Source organism: Phyllopteryx taeniolatus, unplaced genomic scaffold, assembly GCF_024500385.1.
Source record: "Phyllopteryx taeniolatus isolate TA_2022b unplaced genomic scaffold, UOR_Ptae_1.2 contig_36, whole genome shotgun sequence".
Classification (NCBI taxonomy): domain Eukaryota; kingdom Metazoa; phylum Chordata; class Actinopteri; order Syngnathiformes; family Syngnathidae; genus Phyllopteryx; species Phyllopteryx taeniolatus.
Genome location: NW_026903294.1, coordinates 56,845 through 83,201, shown reverse-complemented (window position 1 = coordinate 83,201; position 26,357 = coordinate 56,845). Strand labels below are relative to the sequence as shown.

Sequence of the window (26,357 nt, the reverse complement as noted above, 5' to 3'; positions counted from 1 at the left end):
GTAGAAAATGGATGGATGGATGGATACTCCAATACTAAACTACAGTCCTAATATTTTCAGAGGTGAATGTGGACATAAATAGGAATGTGCTCATACATTTTGGTGAAGCTCGGCCGGCACATTTGGACATAAAGTGACGTAATTCATGTTCTATCTGGCACGAAGTGGCGATATCTTCGAGCCTCAAGGAACCATTTCAACTGGTTTTTATTTTTTTTATAAATGCAACAACCCTTCCAACATGTTTCACAATCACGACACCACCACCTCTCCTACCACCAATATCACAACTGCAACTTCTATCACCACCATCACTACGATGCCAACTACTATTTCAATTGCTACCATCATTACTACTACTACTGTAAATCCATTTTTTGCAGGTCAGGTTAACGATCTTCCATCATCGACAAGAATAGGGATTCACCCCTAGACTTATTATACAAATGTTTTATTATATTATAAAACTCTCACTCCATTATTGTTTGTTAGAATCGAGCTTATAGTGCCAAGACAGGATATTGAATAAGTTGAAGATCAAAACTGAAATAAAAAAGCACATGTTGAATAAAGGGTTCTAAAAACTGAAAAACAGGTGCAGCAGTCATGTGCAGTATCCTTCGCAAACTTTGTAAATGGCGATGTTGGGATGAACGCGGTGAGGCTTTGTATCGTTATTTTGAACTGTATAGAGGTCCGCTGTATTACCTTTATTGATACTTGTTTTTATGAACTTTATTATATTACATTTGTTCACATTTTATTGTTGTTGTTGAGCTGCCCAGTTTTATTTCCAATATATTAAACTCATCTGCCTTTCACACTAATCTTAAATCTTATATCTCAACCATTATACACATTAAAGTCACAATATTAGAACAGATTTACCAAACCATGTGTGTTTGTCTTCTTGTCTTGTAGACATCAGTGAAGATCTTCATACTGAGCGGCAGAAGCCAGAGCCCCCTCACATTAAAGAGGAAGTGGAGGCCAAAGAGGTCCACCACATCAAAGAGGAAGAGGAGTCCATTTCGATTAAAAAAGAGGAGGAAGAAGCGTGCGCCCACATCAAAGAGGAAGAGGAGGAGGAGGATATCACCAAGTTTCCATGGACTGGTGTCCCTTTGAAGATTGAAGGCGAAGGTCAAAGTGAGGCAAGCAGAGGGGCGGAGCCTCCAAGCAGCAGCTCAAGTCAACACATGAAAACCGAAGGTGATGGAGAAGACCACTGTGGAGGATCACCAGCAGACGGCCTCTTGGCTCCACTGTCAGATAGTGACGACATGACGTCACATCCTCCTCACACTGATGATGATCATCATAACCGGTCTGAAGGTCATATGACATGTCCCGCTGACAACAAACGCTGCAAATGTTTTCAGTGTTTGAAAACATTTGCAAACAAGACCATTTTGAAACAACACATGAGAACCCACACTGGAGAAAAACCTTTTTCCTGCTCAGTTTGTGGCCAAAGATTCTCTATGAAGGAACACTTAAAAAGACACACAAGAACCCACACTGGTGAGAAACCTTTTTCTTGCACAGTTTGTGGTAAAACATTCATTCAGAATACAGATGTTAAAAGACACGCAAGAACACACACTGGTGAGAAACCTTTTTCCTGCTCGGTTTGTGGTCAACGATTCTCTGGTAAGAAAAACTTAACAATGCACACAAGAACCCACACTGGTGAGAAACCTTTTTCCTGCACAGTTTGTGGTAAAACATTCACTCAGCAGACAAATTTACAAAGACACACGAGAACGCACACTGGTGAGAAACCTTTTGCCTGCACAGTTTGTGGTCAAACATTCGCTCGGCAGACAAATTTAAAAAGACACACAAGAACGCACACCGGTGAGAGACCTTTTTCCTGCTCCGTTTGCGGTCAGAGCTTCTCTGACAAGGGAACCTTGACAAGACACACAAGAACCCACACTGGTGAGAAAGCTTTTTCCTGCTCGGGCTGCGGCCAGAGATTCTCTCGTAAGGATCAGGTTAAGACACACAAGTGTGCTGGTGAGAATAGCAGTGATCAAGAAGTTTTTAATGTCAATCTTGAAAAAAAACTAAATAGTAAATTCGGTGTTACTGACTGACAAAACTCTGCGATCTTGTATTCTGTGTCCCAGCTTTTGTGATTGTCTTCTTGTTGTCCATATGTTTTCTAAAAGTCTCCCGTGTGCAAGTGTTGACAATTAGCACTGTTCTCAAAATACTTTCAGGTGACAAGTTAATGGTGTGAACTGAGGCGCTTATTCCACAGTTCTGGAAAGTTTGGAAACGTTGTTGTTGAAAAACTATAAGACGTTGAAATGCCTCCTTGAGGCAAGTTCGCAAGCCTGTCGACTTTGAATGAATAAAACAAATTGCTAAGTATATGAAATCAGGTTTCAAAACTCTCATAAGGGCCACCTCTGAGACGCTGTGGGTGTGTCGAATGGATGCGCCAAAAAGAATCAACGATAGCGAGGGGGCCATAGCTCGTACCATGTCAAATCACATTAGGAGGCTCGACTTAAAATATGAATTATTATGGTAGTGGTTGGTTGTCAATGACACGATGTCACAGCCAAACACGGCACCTAACCACAGCGGCACGGTCGGAGGAAGCCCCGGGTGGTTAGACAGTCGGCACTGCCCCGTTCACTAGTATCCAGTTACCCACGAAGCCGTGTTGTCTCTGGTGAAAGTTTGCAAAGCTATCAGTCGTTAAAATGAGCTCTGCAGAGTTAATATTCAGCTCGCCATCTGCTTGTCTTCAAAAGTCAATGAATCGCTTTTTGATTTCCTCATTTTATAGGAACCGCAATAGCGTCACCGAGCTGTTCTGTAAAGTCGAGGCATCCGGCGAGGGTGGAGCCATCGTTAGCTAGTGGTAAATGGGCCTTGTTATGGAAGCTAAGCGCAGCTAACTCACAACTGAGCAGCACAGCCAAACAAAACGACGTCGCTTCGTACTTATAGTGGGGGAGGGAACTCGCGTTAGGAACTATGCATATACATATATGTAAGTATAAAGTCTTACTGCAGGCAAGGTGCATCTTTCTACACATTTAAATTCATTGTACGCGATCACGTTTTGACTTAATAAGTTGGCGGGATGTCGGTGTCACGGAGAGACATAGTACAGAGGGACGCCGGCGAGACCGACATTGTAAAGATTGTTTATATTATATATATATATATATAAGGCGGCACGGTGACCGACTGGTTAGAGCGTCAGCCTCACAGTTCTGAGGACCGGGGTTCAATCCCCGGCCCCGCCTGTGTGGAGTTTGCATGTTCTCCCCGTGCCTGCGTGGGTTTTCTCCGGGCACTCCGCTTTCCTCCCGCATCCCAAAAACATGCATTCATTGGAGACTCTAAAAACGTAGGCGTGAATGTGAGTGAGTATGGTTGTTTGTTTATGTGTGCCCTGCGATTGGCTGGCAACCTGTTCAGGTCCTGCCCGATGACAGCTGGGATTGGCTGCAGCATGCTCGCGACCCGCGTGAGGAGAAGCGACTCAGAAAATGGATGAGTCTTCTACCGCTTATCCGAGGTCGGGTCGCGGGGGCAGTAGCTTTAGCAGGGACGCCCAGACTTCCCTCTCCCCAGCCACTTCATCCAGCTCTTCCACGGGGATCCCGAGGCGTTCCCAGGCCAGCCGAAGGATGTAGTCTCTCCAGCGTGTGCTGGGTCGTCCCCGGGGTCTCCTCCCGGTGGGACGTGCCCGGATCAGATGCCCCAGCCACCTCATCTGGCTCCTCTCGATGTGAAGGAGCAACCTATGTTCAACCTATATTTAATTGAATACACTACAAGGGGAGACTTGCTAACCATAAAGGAGGCTACTCTGGACTTTCTTTCACCAACTTTCGCAAATCTGCTCAGTTTTTTCCCCCCCGAGTTACTCACCGGAGCAGCGATCGCGGTCCTCGGCACGTGGAAACGGCGGCGACGCCACAGAGGGAAGCGAGCCGGCATTCAGGTGAAACTCCGCAACTCCGCACTGCTAACGAAATTGGAAAAAAAACACCCGGACTCAGCCCTCATTATTCTCGGGGACTTTAACAAAGCTGAACTCCACCACGAACTCCGTAAATACAAGCAGCACATCGACTGTCCGACCAGGGAAAAGAACGTTTTCGACCACTGCTGCACTACGGGAAAAAAACGCATCCCGTGCAGCCCTGGGGTCATATGAATTCACGTAGTACCAACATAGAGGCAAGAACTTAAATGCGCGAAGCCTTCAGTGAAAACTGTGACCTGGAGAAATCACCGCATGGAAGCGGCAAGGCCGAAAACCGACGTTGAATGCCCGTGACCTTCGATCCCGCTGCATCAAAAACCGACATCGATGTGTAAAGGATGTCAGCACATGGGCTCACATCTGGTGTCGTGAGAAAAAGCCACACTCGTGTCCCTCTCCACTTTGTTTTTGATATCAAATCACAAATCTTGAAGCCATCATTGATTGATAGAGTCGTGATTATCATTTTAATCCCTTTACATAATGTACTGCAATCGTGGTCCCGAGTGACGTTCTTGACAAAATGTGAAAAACACAAATTCGGACAAGAAATTGTTCTGTCCTGTCGCTTGAAATAGTTCCGCCCCAAAGGATCATGGGTAATCGGGCTCCTTTCACATCTCGCGATGCAGCAGGACGGACGATCGCGCTTCATCAAATCTTGCCGAATTTGCGACCGAATGTTGGGAATCCTCGACGCTTGACGCCCCTGATCGCGACTTTAGTGGCCGAAAACGTCACTCGTGCCATCTTCGTGTCCGGTTGGAGTCGTCTCGTGTCCGGTTGGAGCTGCTCGGCCTAGCCTAGCCTAGCCTAGCCTAGCTTAGCTTGCTAACAAAGAGACGCGTTTGTGATCAACACTTCGCGAAGCAGAGATCAAGCGGGACTAAAGTGTTCTCCTTTAGTAAGAATATCTAATAAAAACCCTTCAATGTTTTTTTTTTTTTTTTTTTAAATGAAGGAGAAAAAAAACCAAAACACAACGACTACATTCTATTAGCGTTGTTTGTCTGAGATACTGAAATAATATCCTGTAACATTCGTTATTATTGTCATCCTGATCTGAATTGTGAATCCTTTTGTAGAATGTCTGTCATGTTTCCACAAATTGTCACTCACAAATGTTCACTTCTTCTTTCTGTCGCATGTTTGGTACAATGCATAATTACACGTTCTGCTGTTTTCTTGCTGTTGACGTTTTAATTCACGTCCCCACAATGTCCAAATCTCAATCTTGATATATTTGTTTCACATCTGATTTGCACTCGCTTTTCTCATCCCTCCAACGTAGAGCGAAAATGTGTGCGAGGAGGACAGCGGCGTACGAGGAGGAACTTTGGGGCCCGAAAGAGGAGAAGGAGCCAAAAGGTCAACTTCTGGACGCTGCGTTCAATCTGCAGCCGCGAATTGTGCTACGCAGAGCAGGTGGGTTCACTTGTTGCACGCATTCTAATTTGCAGGATTTTCCTGTGTATTCTTGCCGGCCCCGTTTCATGCAACCTCATTAGCGTGCAATAATGTGTACTATGTGCGTCTGTGACAGGGGCAGAACTAGAGACAGGGGGCTGGCCACCCCGACGGCCAAACTGCGAATCAAAAAACGGTTAACAATTCTGTTAGCCTACTCTCATTGGAGTAAAGACGTCATCACGCACATTAAGCAGTCTACACAACGTGCGGACCAGTTGGCATCCATGGAATTCTTGGCCTGCGAGTGGCATTCATCGGCTGTGTCTTTCAAAGCATTCTGCATAAAGGTGCCAGGTCTCTTGAAAGGCTGCATGGTAGTTTGAATGACAAGGCCAATTCCAATGGAGTTGGGACGTTGTGTTCAACGTAAAGAAAAACAGAATACAATGATTTGCAAATCACGTTTGAATTGAAGACACTACAAAGACAAGATATTTCGTGTTCAAACTGATCAAATGTATTGTTTTGAGCAAATCATCATTAACTTGGAATTTGATGGCTGCAACACGTTCCAAGAAAGCTGGGACAGGCTCAGGCTTACCACGGTGTTACATCACCTTTTCTTTGAGCAACATTCGCTAAACGTTTGGGAACTGAGGACACGAAATGTTGAAGCTTTGTCGGTGGAATTCTTTCCCATTCTTCCTTGATGTACAGCTTCAGCTGTTCAACAGTCCGGGGTCTCTGTTGAGGTATTTTACGTTTCATAATGCGCCACGCATTTTCAATGGAAGACAGGTCTGGACTGCAGGCAGGCCAGTCTCGTACCCGCACTCTTTTGCTACAAAGCCACGCTGTTGTAACACGTGCAGAATGTGGTTTGGCGTTGTCTTGCTGAAACAAGCAGGGGTGTCCATGAAAAAGACGTTGCTTGGATGGCAGCGTACGTTTCTCCAAACCCTGTATGTACCTTTCAGCATTAATGGTGCCTTCACAGATGTGTAAGTTACCCATGTCATTGGCACTAACACAGCCCCATACCATCACAGTTGCTGGCTTTTGAACTTTGCGTCCATAACAGTCCGGATGGTTCTTTTCCTTTTTGGCCCGGAGGACACGACGTCCACAATTTCCAAAAACAATTTGAAATGTGGACTCGTCGGACCACAGAACACTTTTCCACTTTGCACCGGTCCATCTTAGATGAGCTCGGGCCCAGAGAAGCCGGCGGCGTTTCTGGGTGGTGTTGATAAATGGCTTTTGCTTTGCATAGTAGAGTTTTAATTTGCACTTCCGGATGTAGCGCCGAACTGACGTTGGTTTTCTGAAGTGTTCCTGAGCCCATGCGGTGATATCCTTTACACATGGATGTCGGTTTTTGATGCAGTGCCGCCTGAGGGATCGAAGGTCACGGGCATTCGATGTTGGTTTTCGGCCTTGCCGCTTCCATGCGGTGATTTCTCCAGATTCTCTGAACCTTTTGATGACATTATGGACCGCAGATGATGAAATCCCGAAATTCCTGGCAATTGTACATTGAGGAACATTGTCCTTAAACTGTTGGACTATTTTCTCACGCACTTGTTCACAAAGAGGTGAACCTCGCCCCGTCTTTGCTTGTGAATGGCTGAGCAATTCAATTGAGGGAAGCTCCTTTTCTACCCAATCATGGCCCCCACCTGTTCCCAATGAGCCTGTTCACCTGTGGGATGTTCCAAACAGGTCTTTCATGAGCATTCCTCAACTTTCTCCGTCTTTTTTTGCCACTTGTCCCAGCTTTTTTGGGAACGTGTTGCAGCCATCAAATTCTAAGTTCATGATTATTTGCTAAAAACAATTTTAGTTTTATCCGTTTGAGCATTCAATGTCTTGTCTTTGTATTGTATTCAATTCAATATACGTAGAAGATGATTTGCAAATCAAATGGAACTGGCGTTGTCGACGCAACTCTTTATGATGCAATTAAACAGCCATCCATCCATCTTTTCTCTGAGCCGCTTCTCCTCACGCGGGTCGCGGGCGTGCCGGAGCCCACCCCAGCTGTCATCGGGCAGGAGGCGGGGTACACCCCGAACTGGTTGCCAGCCAATCGCAGGGCACGCAATCCCCGGCCCCGCCTGTGTGGAGTTTGCATGTTCTCCCCGTGCCTGCGTGGCTTTTCTCCGGGCACTCCGCTTTCCTCCCACATCCCCAAAAACATGCATGCTAGGTTAATTGACAACTCTAAATTGCCCGTAGGTGTGAATGTGAGTGCGGATGGTTGTTTGTTTGTGTGTGCTGTACACTTTCATTTGGAAATGCCACCGCCACCTAGTGGTTATATTCCAATATGACAGGGGTACATATGACTGCAGATGTGTACATTTGTGCTGATAAGTTTACATACCCTGGCAGAAATTGTGAAATATTTATTTATTCGTTATTATTATTTTTAAATATGACTGATGACTGAACAACAGCCATCATTAATTTCTTTATGGTTATGTAATGTTTAATGATCATGCTTTTTCCTGAAATGCTTGACTGTTTCATTTGAATCCCATTAAAATACAATTAAATGTGTTTCGCCTGGTCCTTCATGTTTTCTTGAAAGAATTGTACCCATTTTACAAATTCTGCCTGGGTCATCAAACCTAAGAGCACAACTGTGTGTTTTCTGATTTACTAAATCAAAGTAGGGCCGTGAGTTTCAAACTAAGAGCAAGTCAATTAAAAAAAGGATTAAGTGTTCAAACCAAGTGCTTCACTTCCAAATAACTATTTGAAAAAAAACCCGAACAAAATAGAGATAATACTTTGTTGTGAACATATGGCTAGAAGCAAAATCATGCATTGAAAAAATGCATGATACATATGTAGAAGGGTTTTCCAGAATTTTTAGGTCAACTTAGGGGGTGCGTATTATACATGGGTGCGCATTATACACGAGAAATTACATTAACTCTAACATTTTGATTAGCCTTAAGGGAAAACAAACATTCCCAATCTTTTGAGTGAACGTACTAAAGAATCACTTCATGAAATGTTTCGTTCCTTCCTCACTTCAGTTGAGCAGAGCTGCGATCGTGTGGCAAACCCGATGAGCGTCACAGCAAAGGGTCTGAACACTTCTGGCTCTGTGATATTTCAGTTGTTCTTTTTGACTAAATCTGCAAAAGTTTCAACAATTCCATTTCCCCCGTCAATACTGCGTGTACATTCATTCGGAAAAAAAGGGAACTTAAATGATTTTAACAAACGGCTGGAATACAACAAAGAGTGAAAAATTTAAGGGGGTCTGAATACTTCCCGTACCCACTGTATCTCTGTTTTTTTGAGTTCAAGGTGACCCAAAGTTATTGTTTTAATAATTTATAGACCTCCAAAATACAGTAGAAAAATTGATGGAGGATTTTTCAGTTATTTCTACTGACTACAACTATTTGGTCATAACGGGAGACTTTAACATTCATGTTGACAAGAACATCGAAAGAACTCTCTGCTCGACGAGACACTTTTGAGCTCTCTCAACATATTAGGAGTCCAACCCACACTCAAGGTCACATCTTAGACCTGGTCATCGAAGGGTGTTGAAATTCTATCAATTGAAATGGAGGATATGGCTATTTCTGACCATTTTTGTGTGTTCTTTGAATTACGGATGATTCCAAAGGTTCAGACAACCAATGAAGCCTCTTCTGAAAAGTAGAACATTGGGCGCTTCCATGTTAGCAAGCTATAGACCCATCTCAAATCTCCCTTTCATAGCCAAGATTGTTGAGAGAGTCGTTTTTAACCAACTCAGCAATTTCTTGACTTTTTGACAAATTTCAATCAGGTTTCTGAACTCATCACAGTACAGAATCTGCTCTTATCAAAGTGCTAAATGATATAAGGTTGAATACTGACTCGGGAAAGGTGTCAGTCCTGGTGTTGTTGGATCTCAGTGCCGCGTTTGATAAGGTGGATCATAATATACTGCTGAACAGGTTGGAAACGTGGGTAGGACTAAATGAACAGTCCTTCAATGGTTCAGGTCCTACCTGGAGGAGCAGCAGTTGTTTTGTAACCATTAGAAGTGTTCAATCTCATCGAATGGCAATGACCTATGGGGTCCCTCAAGGGTCAGTTCTTGGACCCCTCCTGTTCAGCCTGTATATGCTACCCATGGGTCAACTTCTTCAGAACTTTCATTTTGACCATCCAGTCGGGGTCTTGAACCTCGGTCCCTCACGGTGGCAACGATGATCTTAACCCGTGGCCAAATGGTTAGTGTACAATGTACATCACGAATGTTCAACGTGATAAACTTGATTGTTTTTAGCAAATAATCATGAACTTTGAATTTTATGGCTGCTACAGGTTCCAAAAAAAGCTGGGACAGGGTCATGTTTACCACGGTGTTACATCACCTTTTCTTTGAACAACATTCAATCACCGTTTGGGAACTGAGGACACTAAACGTTCCAACTTCATTGGAATCGGTGTTGTAAACCCAGTCGGGCTCTGAGATGGACACTCGGGTCAAATAGTGGAGCACAGAGTCCAAAGAAAACATGGCGAAGCTGCGTTTCGTTATTCTGCTGCACAAAAATGGAATAAGAGTGACGTCAGCCCCAAGCGTGAATGGTTTTAACTCCAGGTTAAAAAGTCTTCTTTTTTCAAGCATTTCCACTTTTAAATGATAGTTCTTACACTGTACGCTGTTTTAATTGTTTTTATTTTCTTTGAAATCGTTTTTTTTTTTTTTAAATTGTTTTTAAATGCTTTTATTCATGTAAAGCACCTTGTGTATGAAATGCGCGATATAAATACATTTGCTTTGCTTTGCTTTGCAAGTGTCTACATTTTGAATCACGTCATGTTGGTGGGGGGGAAAAAATGTATTGCAAGTGGCGAAGTTTGTCAGAAAAATGTGTTAAGGACCGGACGAAGCAGGTTTTATCTGGGAAACATGGAAGGCGGGGTGAATGCGGAGAGAGGCAGGGAGCCCTACCACAGCCATAATCTCATAGGGGCCAATGAATTGGGGGACAGTTTTTTGGATTCAACCTTGAGTGATCGATGTTTTGTACTGAGCCGCACTTTTTGACCAACCATGTAAGCAGGCGCAGGGATGCGGCGACGGTTGGCTTGTACCTGAGACATGGCAGAGGACCGGAGAAGGGCGGCGCGGGCCTGCTTCCGGACCTTGGAGCACCGGCGTATGTGGGTCTGCACTGAAGGGACTGCAAGCTCATGCTCCTCCGATGGGAACAGTGGAGGTTGGTAGCCTAAGGAGCACTGAAAAGGGGACATGGCCAAGGAGATGCTGGGCAGCGAATTATGGGCATACTCAACCCAGGCAAGGTGGGTGCTCCACGAAGACTGAGGTATGCAACGGAGCGCCGTCTCCAGCTGTTGATTGGTGCGCTCACATTGCCCGTTAGTCTGAGGAGGATAGACTAACACCTATACCAAGCGCTGTGCACAACGCTCTCCAAACCTGTGAGGTGAATTGGGGTCCCTTGTCAAGAGACTATATCAGATGGGATGACGTGCAGGCAGAAAACGTGCTGGACCAACAGGTCGGCAGTCTCCTTGGCAGATGGAAGCTTGGGAAGTGCCAGGCAGTGTGCTGCTTTGGAAAAGTGAGAATGACTGTGTTCCCATTTGACGGGGGGAAGCCCAGAAATGAAGTCCAGGGCGATGTGCGACCAATGGCATCCGGGAATGGGAAGCGGACACAGTAAAGCAAGGACCGGGTGTCATCTTCCATGGTGGGCCACCAGAAGCGTTGATGGAGGAAGGCCGACGTTCTGCGGATTCCAGGGTGACGGGTAAGTCGGCCCGCTGTGGCACCTGGGGGCGGACCGAATCGGGGACCAACAGGGAATTCCGGGGACCCCCACCAGGATCAGCTTGTTCTTCCTGGGCCTCCTTTACCAGCGTTTCTATTTCTAATGTGAATGAGCCCAGAAAGCAACGGGGAGACAAGATGGGATCTGGATCATTCTTGACACTCTCGAGGCGAACTGGCGGGACAAGGCACCTGCCTTGGTGTTCTTGGCCCCTGGGCAATAGGACAAGGTAAAGGTGAAGCGGTTAAAAAAACAATGCCCACCTGGCTTGACGGGATCTCAGCCTCTTAGCAGAGCGGATTTATTCCAAATTCTTGTGGTCGGTCCACATGATGAATGGGTGCTTCCAGGAGATGCCGCCATTCCTCCAACGGTATCTTCACCGCCAAGAGCTACCGGTCTCCGATCCCCTAATTTTTCTCCGCCTGAGACAACTTGCGAAAAGAAGGCGCAAGGGTGGACCTTACCATCAGTCTGGGATCCCTGACACAGCACCGCACCAACCCCCGCCTCTGATGCATCGATCTCAACTATGAACTGCTTCTGTGGATCCGGATGAACAAGGATAGGAGCTGAGGAAAGAAGTTTCTTTAGCTCACAGAAGGCCATGTCGGCCTTCTCCGACCGCTCACGGAGACAGTCCAGTCTGATAGAAAGATAAATCAATCAAAAGTAACAAGTTGTGAATATTATGTCACTTGAAATAATTCAAAGAGGGACTGATTGAAAGCTGAATAAAAGCTTCTCAAATAGTGGGGTGGGACCCCCTGGGGGGTCGTGTTGCGATGCCATGGGGGGCGTGTGAGACCCTGAAGAACATGATTTGCCGAACGAGAATAACGTGTAATTGCACATCCACTGCAGTAGATGGCAGTGGTGCTGTCGTTGCTCTCGCTCTTCGAGTTCAGGGAAATTGATGCACTTTTTCTGTTACAGACAGAAAACAACATGAATAAATTTATTCTTTATTGTAAGTTGATCTATATCTTTTTTTTGTACTTTCTTAAATGTTTATAAGGATTAGATGAGACTATCCTTTATATACAATGTTATATAGAGGTGTACTCGCGAGGGCTGCGGTTGGGGGGGGTCGCAAATTCTTTTCTTCTTCTTCCTGGGGGGGGTCGTAACAGAAAACAATTGAGAAGCACTGGACTACAGTATTATTGAATTTATTTTAAAAAGAGCATCGGTAACAAACAAAATGCTTCCGATATCTCACTATTTATTAAAAGTGAAGGCAATTTGCAATCTTGGTATTTTAGCTGGAAACACGAAGTAGATGCACATAATTTGGTTTTGCGGGCCGAATCTGGACCCCGGGCCACCAGTTTGACACTGATGATGTACAGTATCCTTCACAAACTTTGTAAACGGCGATGTTGGGATGAAAGCGGTGAGGCATTGTAAAATTATTTTGAACTGTATATTTTTGTATTCGCTACTGCAAAAATTATTTTTACAAGAGGCCACTGTTACATAAAAAAAAAAAAAAAAACCGATACAGAAAGATTTGCAAATGCCAAACCGGGAGTATGCAGGGGTCCACTGTATTACCTTTATTGATACTTGTTTTGACTAACTTTATTATTTTAGCCTTTCACATTCTATTGTTGTTGTTGACCTGCCAAATTGTATTATTTCCAATATATCAAACTCATCTGGCTTTCAACATTAACCTTAAATATAATTTTTACCTAAACCATAATAGACAACATTAAAGTCACAACATGAGAACATATATACCAAACCTTATGTGTTTGTCGTCTTGTGTCTTGCAGACATCGCTGAAGATCTTCGTACTGAGCGGCAGGAGCCAGAGCCCCCTCGCATTAAAGAGGAAGTGGAGGACGAAGAGATCCAACACATCAAAGAGGAAGAGGAGCCCATTTTGATTAAAAAAGGGGAGGGAGAAGCTCTCCCCCACATCAAACAGGAAGTGGAGGAGGACATCACCAAGTTTCCATCGACTGGTGTCCCTTTGAAGATTGAAGCTGAAGGTCAAAGTGAGGAGAGCAGAGGGGCGGAGCCACCAAGCAGCAGCTCAAGTCAACACATGAAGACAGAAGGTGACGGAGAAGACCACTGTGGAGGATCACCAGCAGACGGACTCTTAGCTCCACTATCAGATAGTGACGACATGATGTCACATCCTCCTCACACTGATGATGATGATAACCAGTATGAAGGTGATATGACATGTCACGCTGACAACAAACGATGGAAATGTTCTCATTGTGGGAAAACATTTGCTCATAAGAGCAGTTTGAAACAGCATGTGAGAACACACACTCGAGAAAAACCTTTTGCATGTTCAGTTTGTGGCCAAAGATTCTCGTTGAAGGTATACTTAAAAAGACACACAAGAACCCACACTGGTGAGAAACCTTTTTCTTGCTCATTTTGTGGTCTAAGGTTCTCTGTGAAGGAAAGCTTAAATTTACACACAAGAACCCACACTGGTGAGAAACCTTTTTCCTGCACAGTTTGCGGTCAGAGATTCTCTGGTAAGAAAAACTTAAAAAGACACACAAGAACCCACACTGGTGAGAAACCTTTTTCCTGCTCGGTTTGTGGTCGAAGATTCACTCAGAAGGGAAGCTTAAAAGTACACACAAGAACGCACACTGGAGAGAAACCTTTTTCCTGCTCAATTTGTGGTCAAGGATTCTTTGAAAAGGAAAAGTTAAAAATACACACAAGAACCCACACTGGTGAGAAACCTTTTTCTTGCGCAGATTGTGGCCAAAGATTTTCTGAAAAGGGAAGTTTAAAAAAACACACAAGAACGCACACTGGTGAGAAACCCTTTTCCTGCACAGTTTGTGGTCAGAGATTCTCTGAGAAGGAAAGCTTAAAAATACACACAAGAACACACACTGGTGAGAAACCTTTTGTCTGCTCACTTTGTGGTCAAAGATTCTCTGTCAAGGGAAACTTGAGAAAACACACAAGAACCCACACTGGAGAGAAACCTTTTTCCTGCTCAGTTTGTGGTCAAAAATTCACTCAGAAGGGAGACTTAAAAAGACACGCAAGAACCCACACTGGTGAGAAACCTTTTTCCTGCTCTGATTGTGGTCGGAGATTCTCTGAGAAGGGAAGCTTAAAAATACACACAAGAACCCACACTGGTGAGAAACCTTTTTCCTGCTCAGTTTGTGGCCAAAGATTCTCTTATAAGTATCAGGTTAAGACACACAAGTGTGCTGGTGAGAATAGCAATAATCAAGAATATTTTCATGAAAATGTTTAAAAAAAAAAATCTACATTCTTGTAGTCTGTGTACCAGCTTTTATTGTATCTTCTTCTTGTCTATATATTTTCTAAACGCCTCCGGCGGCCAAATGTTTAGGATTAGCACTGATGCCAAAATACTTTCAAGGGACTCGTTAAAGGTGAGAACATGGGCACTTATTCCAGTGTTCTGGGCTCATAAATGATGTCCACCAGTATAGACTCAGTAGTCATAGAATCGTTTTCTGATGCAATATTTGATTTTCCGACAGATTTTGGCCCGCCCACATTTTGGACACGCCAGTCTGTCACGGTTTGACACATAACGAGCAGGAGCCGATTACATTTCCTCATTGAACTCATGTTTTCCATGGTGTCATTTTTGCCCGTATTGAAAGTATGGATGACGTTTTGGGATATTCATGACTGAAAATAGTGAAAGTGAAATCTGTTGGAACGCTTGTTTAAAAAAATCGACCGTTGAAATGCCTCCTTGAGGAAAGAAAGGCAAACGGGTCATCCCACATAAAGTAATTCTTGCAGATTCGTTTCCTCATACGTCAGCTCAATTTTGAATTGGTTGCACCACATAACGTATAGTATACGTCTATATGTGTGAAAAGATCAAATGTATGTATAGATCACAAAGACGTTTCTGTAGGCGGCATTGTGTGACAGACGTGGACTTTGGCTGGCTGTCATAACGTCGGATGACCCATGACGAGGGTCTCCCGGCCGAACGTCAGTTAATGTCCTGAAACTGCGCCTGATCAAATGTTTTCACTTTTGGGAGATTAAGCCACGTTTCTTGCTTTCATGCTTGAGGCTTGCGAGGATGTGGTGCTCCCCCGCTGTGTTTGTATGATTTTCATGATGACACCCTAATAAATTTGCAATTTTGCAGCACATTAAATTAGTGATGGAACATAATTTTGGGGTACAAGCTGTTGTTCATGTAATGCAATAGATATATGTCAACAAATGTTTGGAAACTCAAGCAAGCTGTATTTTATTTTTTTTCCTGAAAGGATATCATTTTCAAGGTGAGAGGATTCCACCTGACAGCTACGATATATAAAATATGACCAATTACTGCCACTTTATAGTATAGTACATTATTCCAGCAATGCCAGCGCTTTTCAATTTTCGATTTTTTGGTGAATTTGTTGTCGACCAATTGCTCTAAAACATATTATTATTGGAAATGAATGCCAGTTTAATTTTCCTGAGTAAGAAATGCAGAAAATGAACTTGTGAGTGAAACATGGACTTTCTTTCATCAATGCGTGCATTTTGTCGAATGTTAGAGTGATGTCAATATCAAATGAGTGAATGATTGATTGAAATCGACTGGAAAGAAGCTTCGACTTTTGGTGATAAATTGTAAAGTGTATATGTGCGTCTTAATAAAACAGTGAGGTTGACTCAATTTGCTTCTATAGCAAATTCATTTTCTCCATTGAAAAGAATAGAAATGTCTTGAATCCATTGGAAACCGTCCAAACCAAAGTGCTTGCGATGTATTGAATGTTCAAACTGATCAACTTGATTGTTTTTAGCAAATAATAATGAACTTTTATGGCTTTTTTTAAATAGAATTAAAAGCTGGACAGGCTCATGTTTACCACTGTGTTACATCACCTTTTCTTTGAACATCAGAATCATCTTTATTTGCCAAGCATGTCCAAAAAACACACAAGGGTTTTGTCTCCGGTAGTTGGAGCCGCTCGAGTACGACAACAGGCGGTCGATTGACAGAGAACACTTTGGAGACAGGGTCCGAGAGGGTTTTGCACGCCCTTGTCTTAGTTGTGGCAGCGTGCAAGTCCTCAAGGGTGGGTAGGGGGGTACCGACGATCCTTTCGGCAGTTTTGATTGTCCGTTGCAGTCGGAGTTTGTCCTTTTTTGTAGCAGCGCCAAACCAGACTGTGACGGAAGAACACAGGACTGATTCGACGACCGCTGTGTAGAACCGCCTCAGCAGTTCCCGTGGCAGGCCGTGCTTTCTCAGAAGCCGCAGGAAGTACATCCTCTGCTGGGCCTTTTGATGTTGGTCGGCCACCTCAGGTCCTGAGAGATTGTAATTTCCAGGAACTTGAAGGTCTCGACGGTTGACACAAGGCAGCTGGACAACGTGAGGGGCAGCTGTGGCGAAGGATGCCTCCTGAAGTCCACGATCATCTCTACAGTCTTGAGCGTGTTCAGCTCCAGGTTGTGTCGGCCGCACCGCACCTCCGGCCGCTCCGCTTCCTGTCGATATGCAGACTCGTCACCGTCCTTGATGAGGCCGATGACAGTGGTGTCATCTGCAAACTTCAGGAGTTTGACAGTCGGGTTCGCTGAGGTGCAGTCGTTCGTGTAGAGAGAGAAGAGCAGCGGAGAGAGGACACAACCTTGGGGCGCCCCAGTGCTGATGCTGCGTGTGGATGAGGTGGCCTCCCCCAGCCTGACCTCCTGACCTGCTGTGTCCTGCCCGTCAGAAAGCTGTAAATCCACTGGCAGATGGCAGGTGAGACGCTGAGCTGGAGAAGCTTGGATGAAAGGAGTTCAGGGATGATGGTGTTGAACGCTGAGCTGAAGTCCACGAACAGCATCCTCGTGTAGGTCCCTGCACTGTCGAGGTGTTCAAGGATGAAGTGCAGTCCCATGTTGACTGAATCATCCGCAGACCTGTTTGCTCGGTAGGCAAACTGCAGGGGGTCCAGCGGGGGACCTGTGACGCTCTTGAGGTGGTCCGGCACGAGACGTTCAAAGGACTTCATGACCACAGCTGTCAAAGCGACAGGCCTGTAGTCATTTAGACCCGAGATTGGAGGTTTCTTGGGGACTGGAATGATGGTGGAGCGTTTGAAACAGGATGGAACTTCGCACAGTTCCAGAGATCTATTGAAGATCTGAGTGAAGACTGGAGCGAGCTGGTCCGAGCAGACTTTGAGGCAGGATGGGCACACGTGGTCTGGGCCTGCCCCTTTGTTAATCTTTTGTTGTTTGAAGATGCGTCTCACATCCTGTTCGTGGATGGTAAACGCAGAAGTCAGAGGTGTGATGGCGGTCGGGTGTGCGGCCGGATGGGTGTGAAAGTGTCCTTTTCAAATCTGCAGTAGAAGGTATTCAAGTTGTTGGCTAGACTAATTGTTGAAGCTTTGTCGGTGGAATTCTTTCCCATTCTCGCTCGATGTACAGTTTCAACTGTTCAACAGTTCAGCACTCTTTTACTACGAAGCCCCGCTGTTGTAACACACGCAGAATGTGCTTTGGCATTGTCTTGCTGAAATAACAGGGACGTCCACGAAAAAGACATTGCTTGGATGGCAGCATATGTTTCTCCAAAACCTGTATGTACCTTTCAGCATTAATGGTGCCTTCACAGATGAGAACTTTTGATGACATTATGGACCGTAGATGATGAAATCCCTCAATTCCTTGCAATTGTCCGTTGAGCAACATTGTCCTTAAACTGTTGGACTATTTTCTCACGCACTTGTTCGCAAAGAGGTGAACCTCGCCCCATCTTTGCTTGTGTACGACTGAGCAATTCAGGGAAGCAATCATGGCACCCACCTGTTCCCAATTGGCTTGTTCACCTGTGGGGTGTTCCAATCAGGTGTTTGATGAGCACACCAACAATTCAATTGAATATTAATACAAAAATATTTTTTTCTTGGTATTTAGTAACCTTCCATCCATCCATTTTCTGAGCCGCTTCTCCTCAGCAGGGTCGCGGGCGTGCTGGAGCCTATCCCAGCTGACTCCGGGCGAAAGGCGGACCACGCCCCGAACTGGTCGCCAGTCAGTTGCAGGGCACATATCGACACGGACGACCATTCGCACTCACACTCCCACCGTCACTGAGTGGGAACTGAACCCTCGCTGCCTGCACCAAAGTCAGGCGAGTGGACCACTACACCATCAGTGACATACCAGCTTCTTCCCTCTTGTAATCAACTTCTCGCCACGCTGCACTATTTGCATATCTGTTGTTGACCAATACTGGCCACTCATGCCTGAGGAGCATCTGCACCATTTGCACAATCTACATTGTCCCAGATTATTGCACGACTAGTCACTACTTTAAACTGCATACATTTCTTGAAGTCTCGGCACCCTTTGCACAATGGTCATTGGACCGGACTATTGTTCTATAAGTCATTCAAACTGCTCTCATTGCGAGAGAACTCTGCACAATTATCACAAAAAAAAAAAAAACTCGACCTAACTCAATGAGCACCACACATCTTGCTGTATTTTTCTATATTGTATTTTTTTACATTGAGTTTCCATCGTATTCATTTCCCTCGCCGGCCCCATCGGTGGCGCGCTAAAAATGAGGTAGAAGGAAATGACGACACAGAAATGCGGCATTTGGGCGAGCAACGGGCGGAGCGCAGTTGGGAAAATAGTATTTTGCGTAACTTTAGTATACAAAAGTCATACGATATTTATTGAATTGCAAGCAAAAATAAGACATTGAGAGAAATAAAATGAAATTATTTGTTGCTTTGCGACGACGAAATACGATGTTGGTCGCTATATTATTGATTTATTATCGTCCTGTGTGAATTTGAACAGGCGAAGTTAAAAAGCTGGATTCCACCAAGTAAATATGTTGGTCACGAGTGCATCTTGATGATATAGCGATGACTTGTGAACAGAAACAAAAGGGCACACAGATGCACTGACAAGTTTTCATTCCAAAATGAACCATTTCTCCGGGCGGCTCCTCGTCACATGACAGCAACCAATCCGGTTGGAGCTCTCGAGACACGTGGTGACGTGGCAGGCTTCAAACGGCAACGGTCACGTGACATTCGGTCGGACGCCACGAGCTCCGAAGCACCGATTCGCTCCGCGAATTAATTCTTCCCGAATGAGTTGCGAGCGGCTCGAAACCTCGACACCGTTCGTCCGTCACTACTTTCAGGAAATAAAACATCATTGAAATAAACTCTTCTTGGTGGTGGTGGTGCACGTTGAAGCTCCTCGGCCTAGTTAGCTTAGCTTAGCTTAGCTTAGCTTAGCTCGCTAGCCGCTAGCGAAGCGACGCGCGCGTTCGTCGGCAACGCATCGCAAATTGGAGATCGCCTGTGAAGGTGTTGTGATTATCGCGTGGGGGGGGAAAATGTGTGCGAGAACGACGGCCAAGTCCGAGAAGGAACTTTCTGGAACGAAAGAGGAGGACGAGCCGCGACGTCAACTTGCGGACGCTGTTCGCATGCAGCCTCGCGTTGGGTTCCACACAGCAGGTTTGTCCTTTTCTTACTCTCGCTTGTTGACTTACGAACTACTAATCTGGTGTGAAAACTCATCCCGTGCTCGTATTTCAATGGAATATTCATAACTATATGTCATAGTGACGGCCAAATGAAACCTAGACGACTTCCATCCTATTGTTTCTTTAAAAAGGTTCATTTGTTGAGGTTTCATGAGCATACAAACCAGCCATTCATTAATACATTTTCGATAGCGCTTATCCTTTTAGCGATGGCGCCTAACCCAGCTGACTTGTGGCAAGAGGTGGGGCACACCCTGGACTGGTCGCCAACCAGTCACAGGTTAACATATAGACAAACGCCCATCCCATAATCGCATTCACACCCGAGGACAATTTGGAGAATGCATTTGACCTTCAGTGGTGAGAAAAGTGTTTGCCCCCTTCCTGGGTTTTTATTTATTTTCCATCCTTCCATCCATTTTTCTACCGCTTATCCGAGGTCGGGTCGCGGGGGCAGTAACTTTAACAGGGACGCCCAGACTTCCCTCTCCCCAGCCACTTCATCTAGCTCCTCCGGGGGGATCCCGAGCCGTTCCCAGGCCAGCCGAAGGACGTAGTCTCTCCGGCGTGTCCTGGGTCGTCCCCGGGGTCTCCTCCCGGTGGGACGTGCCCGGAACTCCTCTCGATGCGGAGGAGCAGCGGCTCTACTCGGAGATCCTCCCGGATGACCGAGCTTCTCACCCTCTCTCTAAGGGAAAGCCCGGACACCCTGCGGAGGAAACTTATTTCGGCCGCTTGTATCCGGGATCTTGTTCTTTCGTTCGTGACCATAGGTGAGGGTAGGAACGTAGATCGACCGGTAAATTGAGAGCTTTGCCTTTCGGCAACGGATCGATACAAAGTCCGCATCACTGCAGACGCTGCACCGATCCGCCTGTCCATCTCCCGTTCCATTCTTCCCTCACTCGTGAACAACACCCCGAGATACGTGAACTCCTCCACTTGGGGCAGGATCTCATCCCCGACCTGGAGATGGCACGCCACCCTTTTCCGACTGAGGACCATGGTCTCAGATTTGGAGGTGCTGATTCTCATCCCAGCCGCTTCACACTCGGCTGCGAACTGCTCCAATGAGAGTTGGAGGTCATGGCTTGATGAAGCCAACAGAACCACATCATCTGCAAAAAGCAGAGATGCAATACTGAGGCCACCAAACCGGACCCCCTATACGCCTCGGCTGCGCCTAGAAATTCTGTTCATAAAAGTTATGAACAGAATTGGCGACAAAGGGCAGCCTTGGCCGGATATGCGGACCAAACTCTGACTCCGGTCGTACAGGGACCGAACAGCCCGTATCAGGGGGTTCGGTACCTCATATTCCCGAAGCACCCTTCACAGGACTCCCCGAGGGACACGGTCGAACGCCTTCTCCAAGTCCACAAAACACATGTAGACTGATTGGGCGAACTCCCATGCACCCTCGATGAACCTGCCGAGGGTGGAGAGCTGGTCCACTGTTCCACGGCCAGGACGAAAACCACACTGCTCCTCCTGAATCTGAGATTCGACTTCCCGACGGACCCTCCTCTCCAGCACCCCTGAATAGACCTTACCAGGGGTGCAGGAGTGTGATCCCCTGTAGTTGGAACACACCCTCTGGTCCCCCTTCTTAAAAAGGGGGACCACCACCCCAGTTTGCCAATCCAGAGACACGGTCCCCAATGTCCACGCGATGTTGCAGAGGCGTGTCAACCAGGACAGCCCCACAACATCCAGAGCCTTTAGGAACTCTGGGCGAATCTCATCCACCCCCGGGGCCCTGCCACCGAGGAGCTTTTTAACGACCTTGGTGACCTCAAACCCAGAGATAGGAGAGCCCGCCTCAGAGAACCCACACTCTGCTTCCTCATGGGAAGGTGTGTCGGTGGAATTGAGGAGGTCTTCGAAGTATTCTCCCCACCGGCTCACAATGTCCCGAGTCGAGGTCAGTAGTGCCCCATCCCCACTATACACAGTGTTGGTGGTGCACTAATTTCCTCTCCTGAGACGCCGGATGGTAGACCAGAATTTCCTCAAAGCCGTCCGGAAGTCTTTCTCCATGGCCTCACCGAACCCCTCCCATACCCGAGGTTTTGCTTCAGCGACCACCAGAGCTGCATTCCGCTTGGCTAGCCGGGACCCATCAGCTGTCTCAGGAGTCCCACAGGCCAAAAAGGCCCGATAGGACTCCTCCTTCAGCTTGACGGCATCCCTCACCGTTGGTGTCCACCAACGGGTTCAGGGATTGCCGCCACGACAGGCATCGACCACCTTACGGCCAGAGCTTCGGTCGGCCGCCTCAGCAATGGAGGCGCGGAACATGGTCCACTCGGACTCGATGTCCCCCCGCCTGTCCCCGGAACGTGAGCAAAGTTCTGTCGGAGGTGGGAGTTGAAGCTCCTTCTGAGAGGGGATTCTGCCAGACGTTCTCAGCAGACCCTCAGAATACGTTTTTGGGCCTGCCACGTAGGACCGGCATCTTCCCCCACCATCGGAGCCAAGTCACCACCAGGTGGTGATCAGTTGACAGCTCCGCCCCTCTCTTCACCCGAGTGTCCAAGATTTGCGGCCGCAAGTCCGATGACACGACCACAAAGTCGATCATCGAACTGCTATCAAGGGTGTCCTGGTGCCAAGTGCACGTGTGGACACCCTTATGCTTGAACATGGTGTTCGTTATAAGACAATCTGTGATGAGCACAGAAGTACAATAACAGAACACTGCTCGGGTTCTGATCGGGGGGGGGGGGGGGGTGTTCCACCCAATCACGCCCTTCCAGGTCTCACTCTCTTTGCCCACGTGAGCATTGAAGTCCCCCAGCAGAACGATGGAGTCCCCAGCGGGAGTGCTTTCCAGCACCCCCTCCAAGGACGGGTGGGTACTCTGAACTGCTGTTTGGTGCATAGGCACAAACAACAGTCAGGATCCGTTCCCCCACCCGAAGGCGGAGGGAGGCTACCCCCTCGTCCACCGGGGTGAACCCCAACGTAGAGGCGCCAAGCCGGGGGGCAATAAGTATACCCACACCTGCTCAGCGCCTCTCACCCTGGGCAACTTCAGAGTGGAAGAGAGTCCAACCCCTCTCGAAAGGACTGGTAGCAGAGCCCAAGCTTTGTGTGCAGGCGAGTCCGACTATATCGAGTCGGAACTTCTCGACCTCACACACCAGCTCGGGCTCCTTCCCTGCCATAGAGGTGACATTCCACGTCCCTAGAGCCAGCTTCTGTAGCCGGGAAACGGATCGCCAAGGTCCCCGCCTTGGGGCCATGGGGCCAACGAAGTCCATTGTTTGTCGTCATCATTAGGGGTCTTTGAGCCGTGCTTTGTCTGGTCCCTCACCTAGGACCTGTTTGTCATGGGTGACCCTGCCAGGGGCATAAAGCCCCAGACAACTTAGCTCCTAGGATCACTGGGACACACAAACCCCTCCACCACGACAAGGTGACGGCTCAAGGAAGGTTTTTTATTTTATTTTTTTTGGGGCATATTTGTCGCACTTAAATGATTTCCGTCATTAAACAAATTTAAATATTAGTAAACACAAGTCAACACAAAATGCAGTTTTGAAATCAAGTTTTATATTATTAAGGGAGGAAAAAAATCCAAACCAACATGGCTCGTTTAGTGGTATGCAAAAGAATCAGTGCTTAAGTCCAGTTTTAGTTACTTTTTTTTAGTACAATCCATTTGCATTTTATCTTTAAGGATTGCTTTTTTAAAAACTTTTTTTAAGGTCAAGATTGCAAGGATTTTCTGACGGTCAGTTAAAATTCATATTTGGATTGTTCATGTTTTGTAATACAGACATGCCATTTACAACAAGATGGAAACCATAAATTGTCCAAAAAAAAGTTTTTATTGAGGGCTTACGCTGAACGTGGAGCTACAATTTGGAATACCAGCAGGAGGAGGATTTATAAAGACAGGAGTAGACTTGTCGTCAAACCCTCCATGTTTGAGCCAATCAGGAGGTCGCAGCGTGTCTGTGACGACAGCTAGCGGCTAGTTAGCAACTGCACAGATGTTGCGCTTTCTCCATGGCCTCACCGGCTATTTGCTGGTGTGCGGTGTGCCATTCAGAGGTGGACTTGCTGGTGTCTTTTGGATCATTTTCCTGCTGCAGAACCCAAGTTCATTTCAGCTTGAGGTCACGAACAGATGGCCGGACATTCCCCTTCAGGATTTTTTGGGGGGACAGCAGAATTTTTGGTGTTCTTTTTCCTCAGCAGTGGTTTTCGTCTTGGAACTCTGCCATGCTTTCTCTTTCTTATGGTGGAGTCATGACCACTGATCTTATCTGAGGCAAGTGAGGCCTGCAGCTCTTTGGATGTTGTTGTGGGGTCTCTTGTGGCCTCTCGAATGAGTCGTCGCTGCGCTCTTAGGGTAATTTTGGTCCGCCGGCCACTCCCGGGAAGGTTCATGTCAGGGTTATTTTAACCAACACGCTCACACCAAGGAAGGAGACAGAAGCAAGAATCACAACTTGAGTCAACTACGTCATTTTGCAAAGTGAGAGCAGCTACAAGAACAAGCGCCGCGCTTTTCTCTCCCAACTCCTCTGAGGTGCCTGTCCTTGCGCAGCTCTTTTTATTCACATTTGGTGGGCGTTTACATTACATGGTATAAGAGGATGAACACAAGTACAAAAACATGCCCTAATATGGTCATGGTCAGTAGGTGTGTGTGTGTGTGTGTGTGTGTGGTCATTTGATCATTTATGTACACAGTTCACCACTGTTCTATGTTTTCACCATTTGTGGGTTATGGCCATAAATGAGAAGTAAAAAAAAAATTTTTCAAGGGATTATAAAATAAGTATCTAAAATGATTACATAAGTATATATAGAGAAGGCAAGGTATGAAATCATATACAATGTGTCTAAATGAATGTCCATTTCTACAGGTATGCTGCACCAGCTGTGACCTGGCCCAGACCCAGACTAATAATAAAATGTTAAGCACATGTAAAAAGATCTCAAAAGAGAAGAAACAGTTGTGAGGTCATTAACAAAAAAGGTTTGTCCTTTATTTGTCCCGAAAATAAATAACGAGTACGACTTATGGCTTATGGCTCTCAGTGCGTTCACGCAAACAAACATTAGTTCGTCCATTGAGGTCGGCGGGTCATGAAAAAATGAGCACGAAGCAACAACCTCTGCCCGTTTGAGCACCAGACCAATTTTTTTTTTTTTTTTTTTTTTGAGCAGAGCTGTCTCCTGAGTGGAAGCGAGAGAAGACGTGCACTTGTTTGTATTCCGGCTGCTCCGGTTTCCAAACACTAAAACTGTTTCCCCCTCAACCAGCCTCATAGAGCTGCGATGTAAAAACCAGCTTACGCACCCAGCTGCTAACCTGTGGCGAGACATTTTCTCCGAGGTGGGCTGGCGCTATTCCAGTGTGGCACAAACGCGCCGGCTAGCGGTCACACAATTTGCTACTCAGCATGGAAAACGGAGACTCATGCTCATTTAAATCATGCAAATTGTAAAGATCTGTAAATATGAACAAAGGTTAACAATAGTATCCATAAGTGTGTCACTTTTAGACAGACCAGGTCCTTTTTTATTGCAAAGGAAACGCAAATAAAAATGACCTGTGTTCTATTTCTGTACATAAAACTTTGCCTTTAGTCAAAGCTCTCGATTTACCGGTGGATCTACGGTCCTCCCCTCACCTACGGTCACGAGCTGCGGGTCGTGAGCGAAAGAACGAGATCCGGGATACGAGCGGCCGAAATGAGTTTCCTCCGCAGGGTGTCCGGGCTCTCCCTTAGAGATGGTTGTGAGAAGCTCGGTAATCCGGGAGAATCTCAGACTAGAGCCGCTGCTGCTCCACATGGAGAGGAGCCAGATGAGGTGGCTGGGGCACCTCCCCGGTGAGGTGTTCCGCGCACGTCCCACCGGGAAGAGACCCCGGGGACGACCCAGGACACGCCGGAGAGACTACGTCTTTCGGCTGGCCTGGGAATGCCTAGGGATCCCCCCCGGAAGAGCTGGATGAAGTGGCTGGGGAGAGAGAAGTCTGGGGATCCCTGTTAAAGCTATTGCCCCCGCCACCCGACCTCGGATAAGCGATAGAAATTGGACGGATGGATGGAAAACTTTGCCTTTAGTAACATAAATGGCTAATAAATTCTTGTGAATCAATTGGAGTGTCATGAGAAGCTTTTGAATGTCGCAATTATTGTACTTTCCATTTTGCGCAATTACCTTCTGACCAGTTTTCTCCAGGTACTCCGGTTTCCTCCCACATTCCAAAAACACGCATGCTAGGTTGATTGAAGACTCTAAATTGTCCACAGGCGTGAATGTGAGTGTGAATGGTTGTTTGTCTTTATATGTGCCCTGCGATTGGCTGGGAACCAGTTCAGGGTGGACCCCGCCTCTCGCCCGAAGTCAGCTGACGCTAGTGAGGGTAACCGGTTCAGAAAATGGATGGATGGACCTTCTGACCATAAACCTTTTCCAGATTATGTTTTTTTTTGTTAGCTCTATTTAATTAGGTTAGGGCTAAATGAAGTTACAGTACACATTGTGACAACGTCTAAAGAACACTTCCAAGATTTTGTTATAGAGTACGTCTATTAATAATGCAGTAGTGTAATTGTCATAGAGCCAA

At 46.3% G+C, this 26,357-nt stretch overlaps 2 protein-coding genes across 10 annotated transcripts in view; both read left to right on the top strand.

Annotated features, from left to right (window-relative positions):
- Positions 1-2,107, top strand: part of LOC133473711 (zinc finger protein OZF-like) — a 12,145-nt gene extending 10,038 nt beyond the window's left edge. The window contains exon 2 of the mRNA XM_061765332.1: positions 922-2,107. Within this exon, the coding sequence (XP_061621316.1) occupies positions 922-2,102 (1,181 nt within the window). The 3' untranslated portion in view covers positions 2,103-2,107. The remainder of the gene's footprint in view (positions 1-921) is intronic.
- LOC133473701 (gastrula zinc finger protein XlCGF57.1-like) overlaps positions 1,387-26,357 on the top strand; it is a 27,669-nt gene continuing 2,698 nt past the window's right edge. The window contains exons 1-3 of one of the 9 annotated variants that reach the window (XM_061765301.1): positions 3,304-4,925; positions 5,313-5,446; positions 13,032-16,111. In XM_061765301.1, the coding sequence (XP_061621285.1) occupies positions 5,320-5,446; positions 13,032-14,506 (1,602 nt within the window). In that variant the 5' untranslated portion in view covers positions 3,304-4,925; positions 5,313-5,319 and the 3' untranslated portion in view covers positions 14,507-16,111. The other 8 variants (XM_061765302.1, XM_061765296.1, XM_061765297.1 and 5 more) reach the window with 8 other exon arrangements.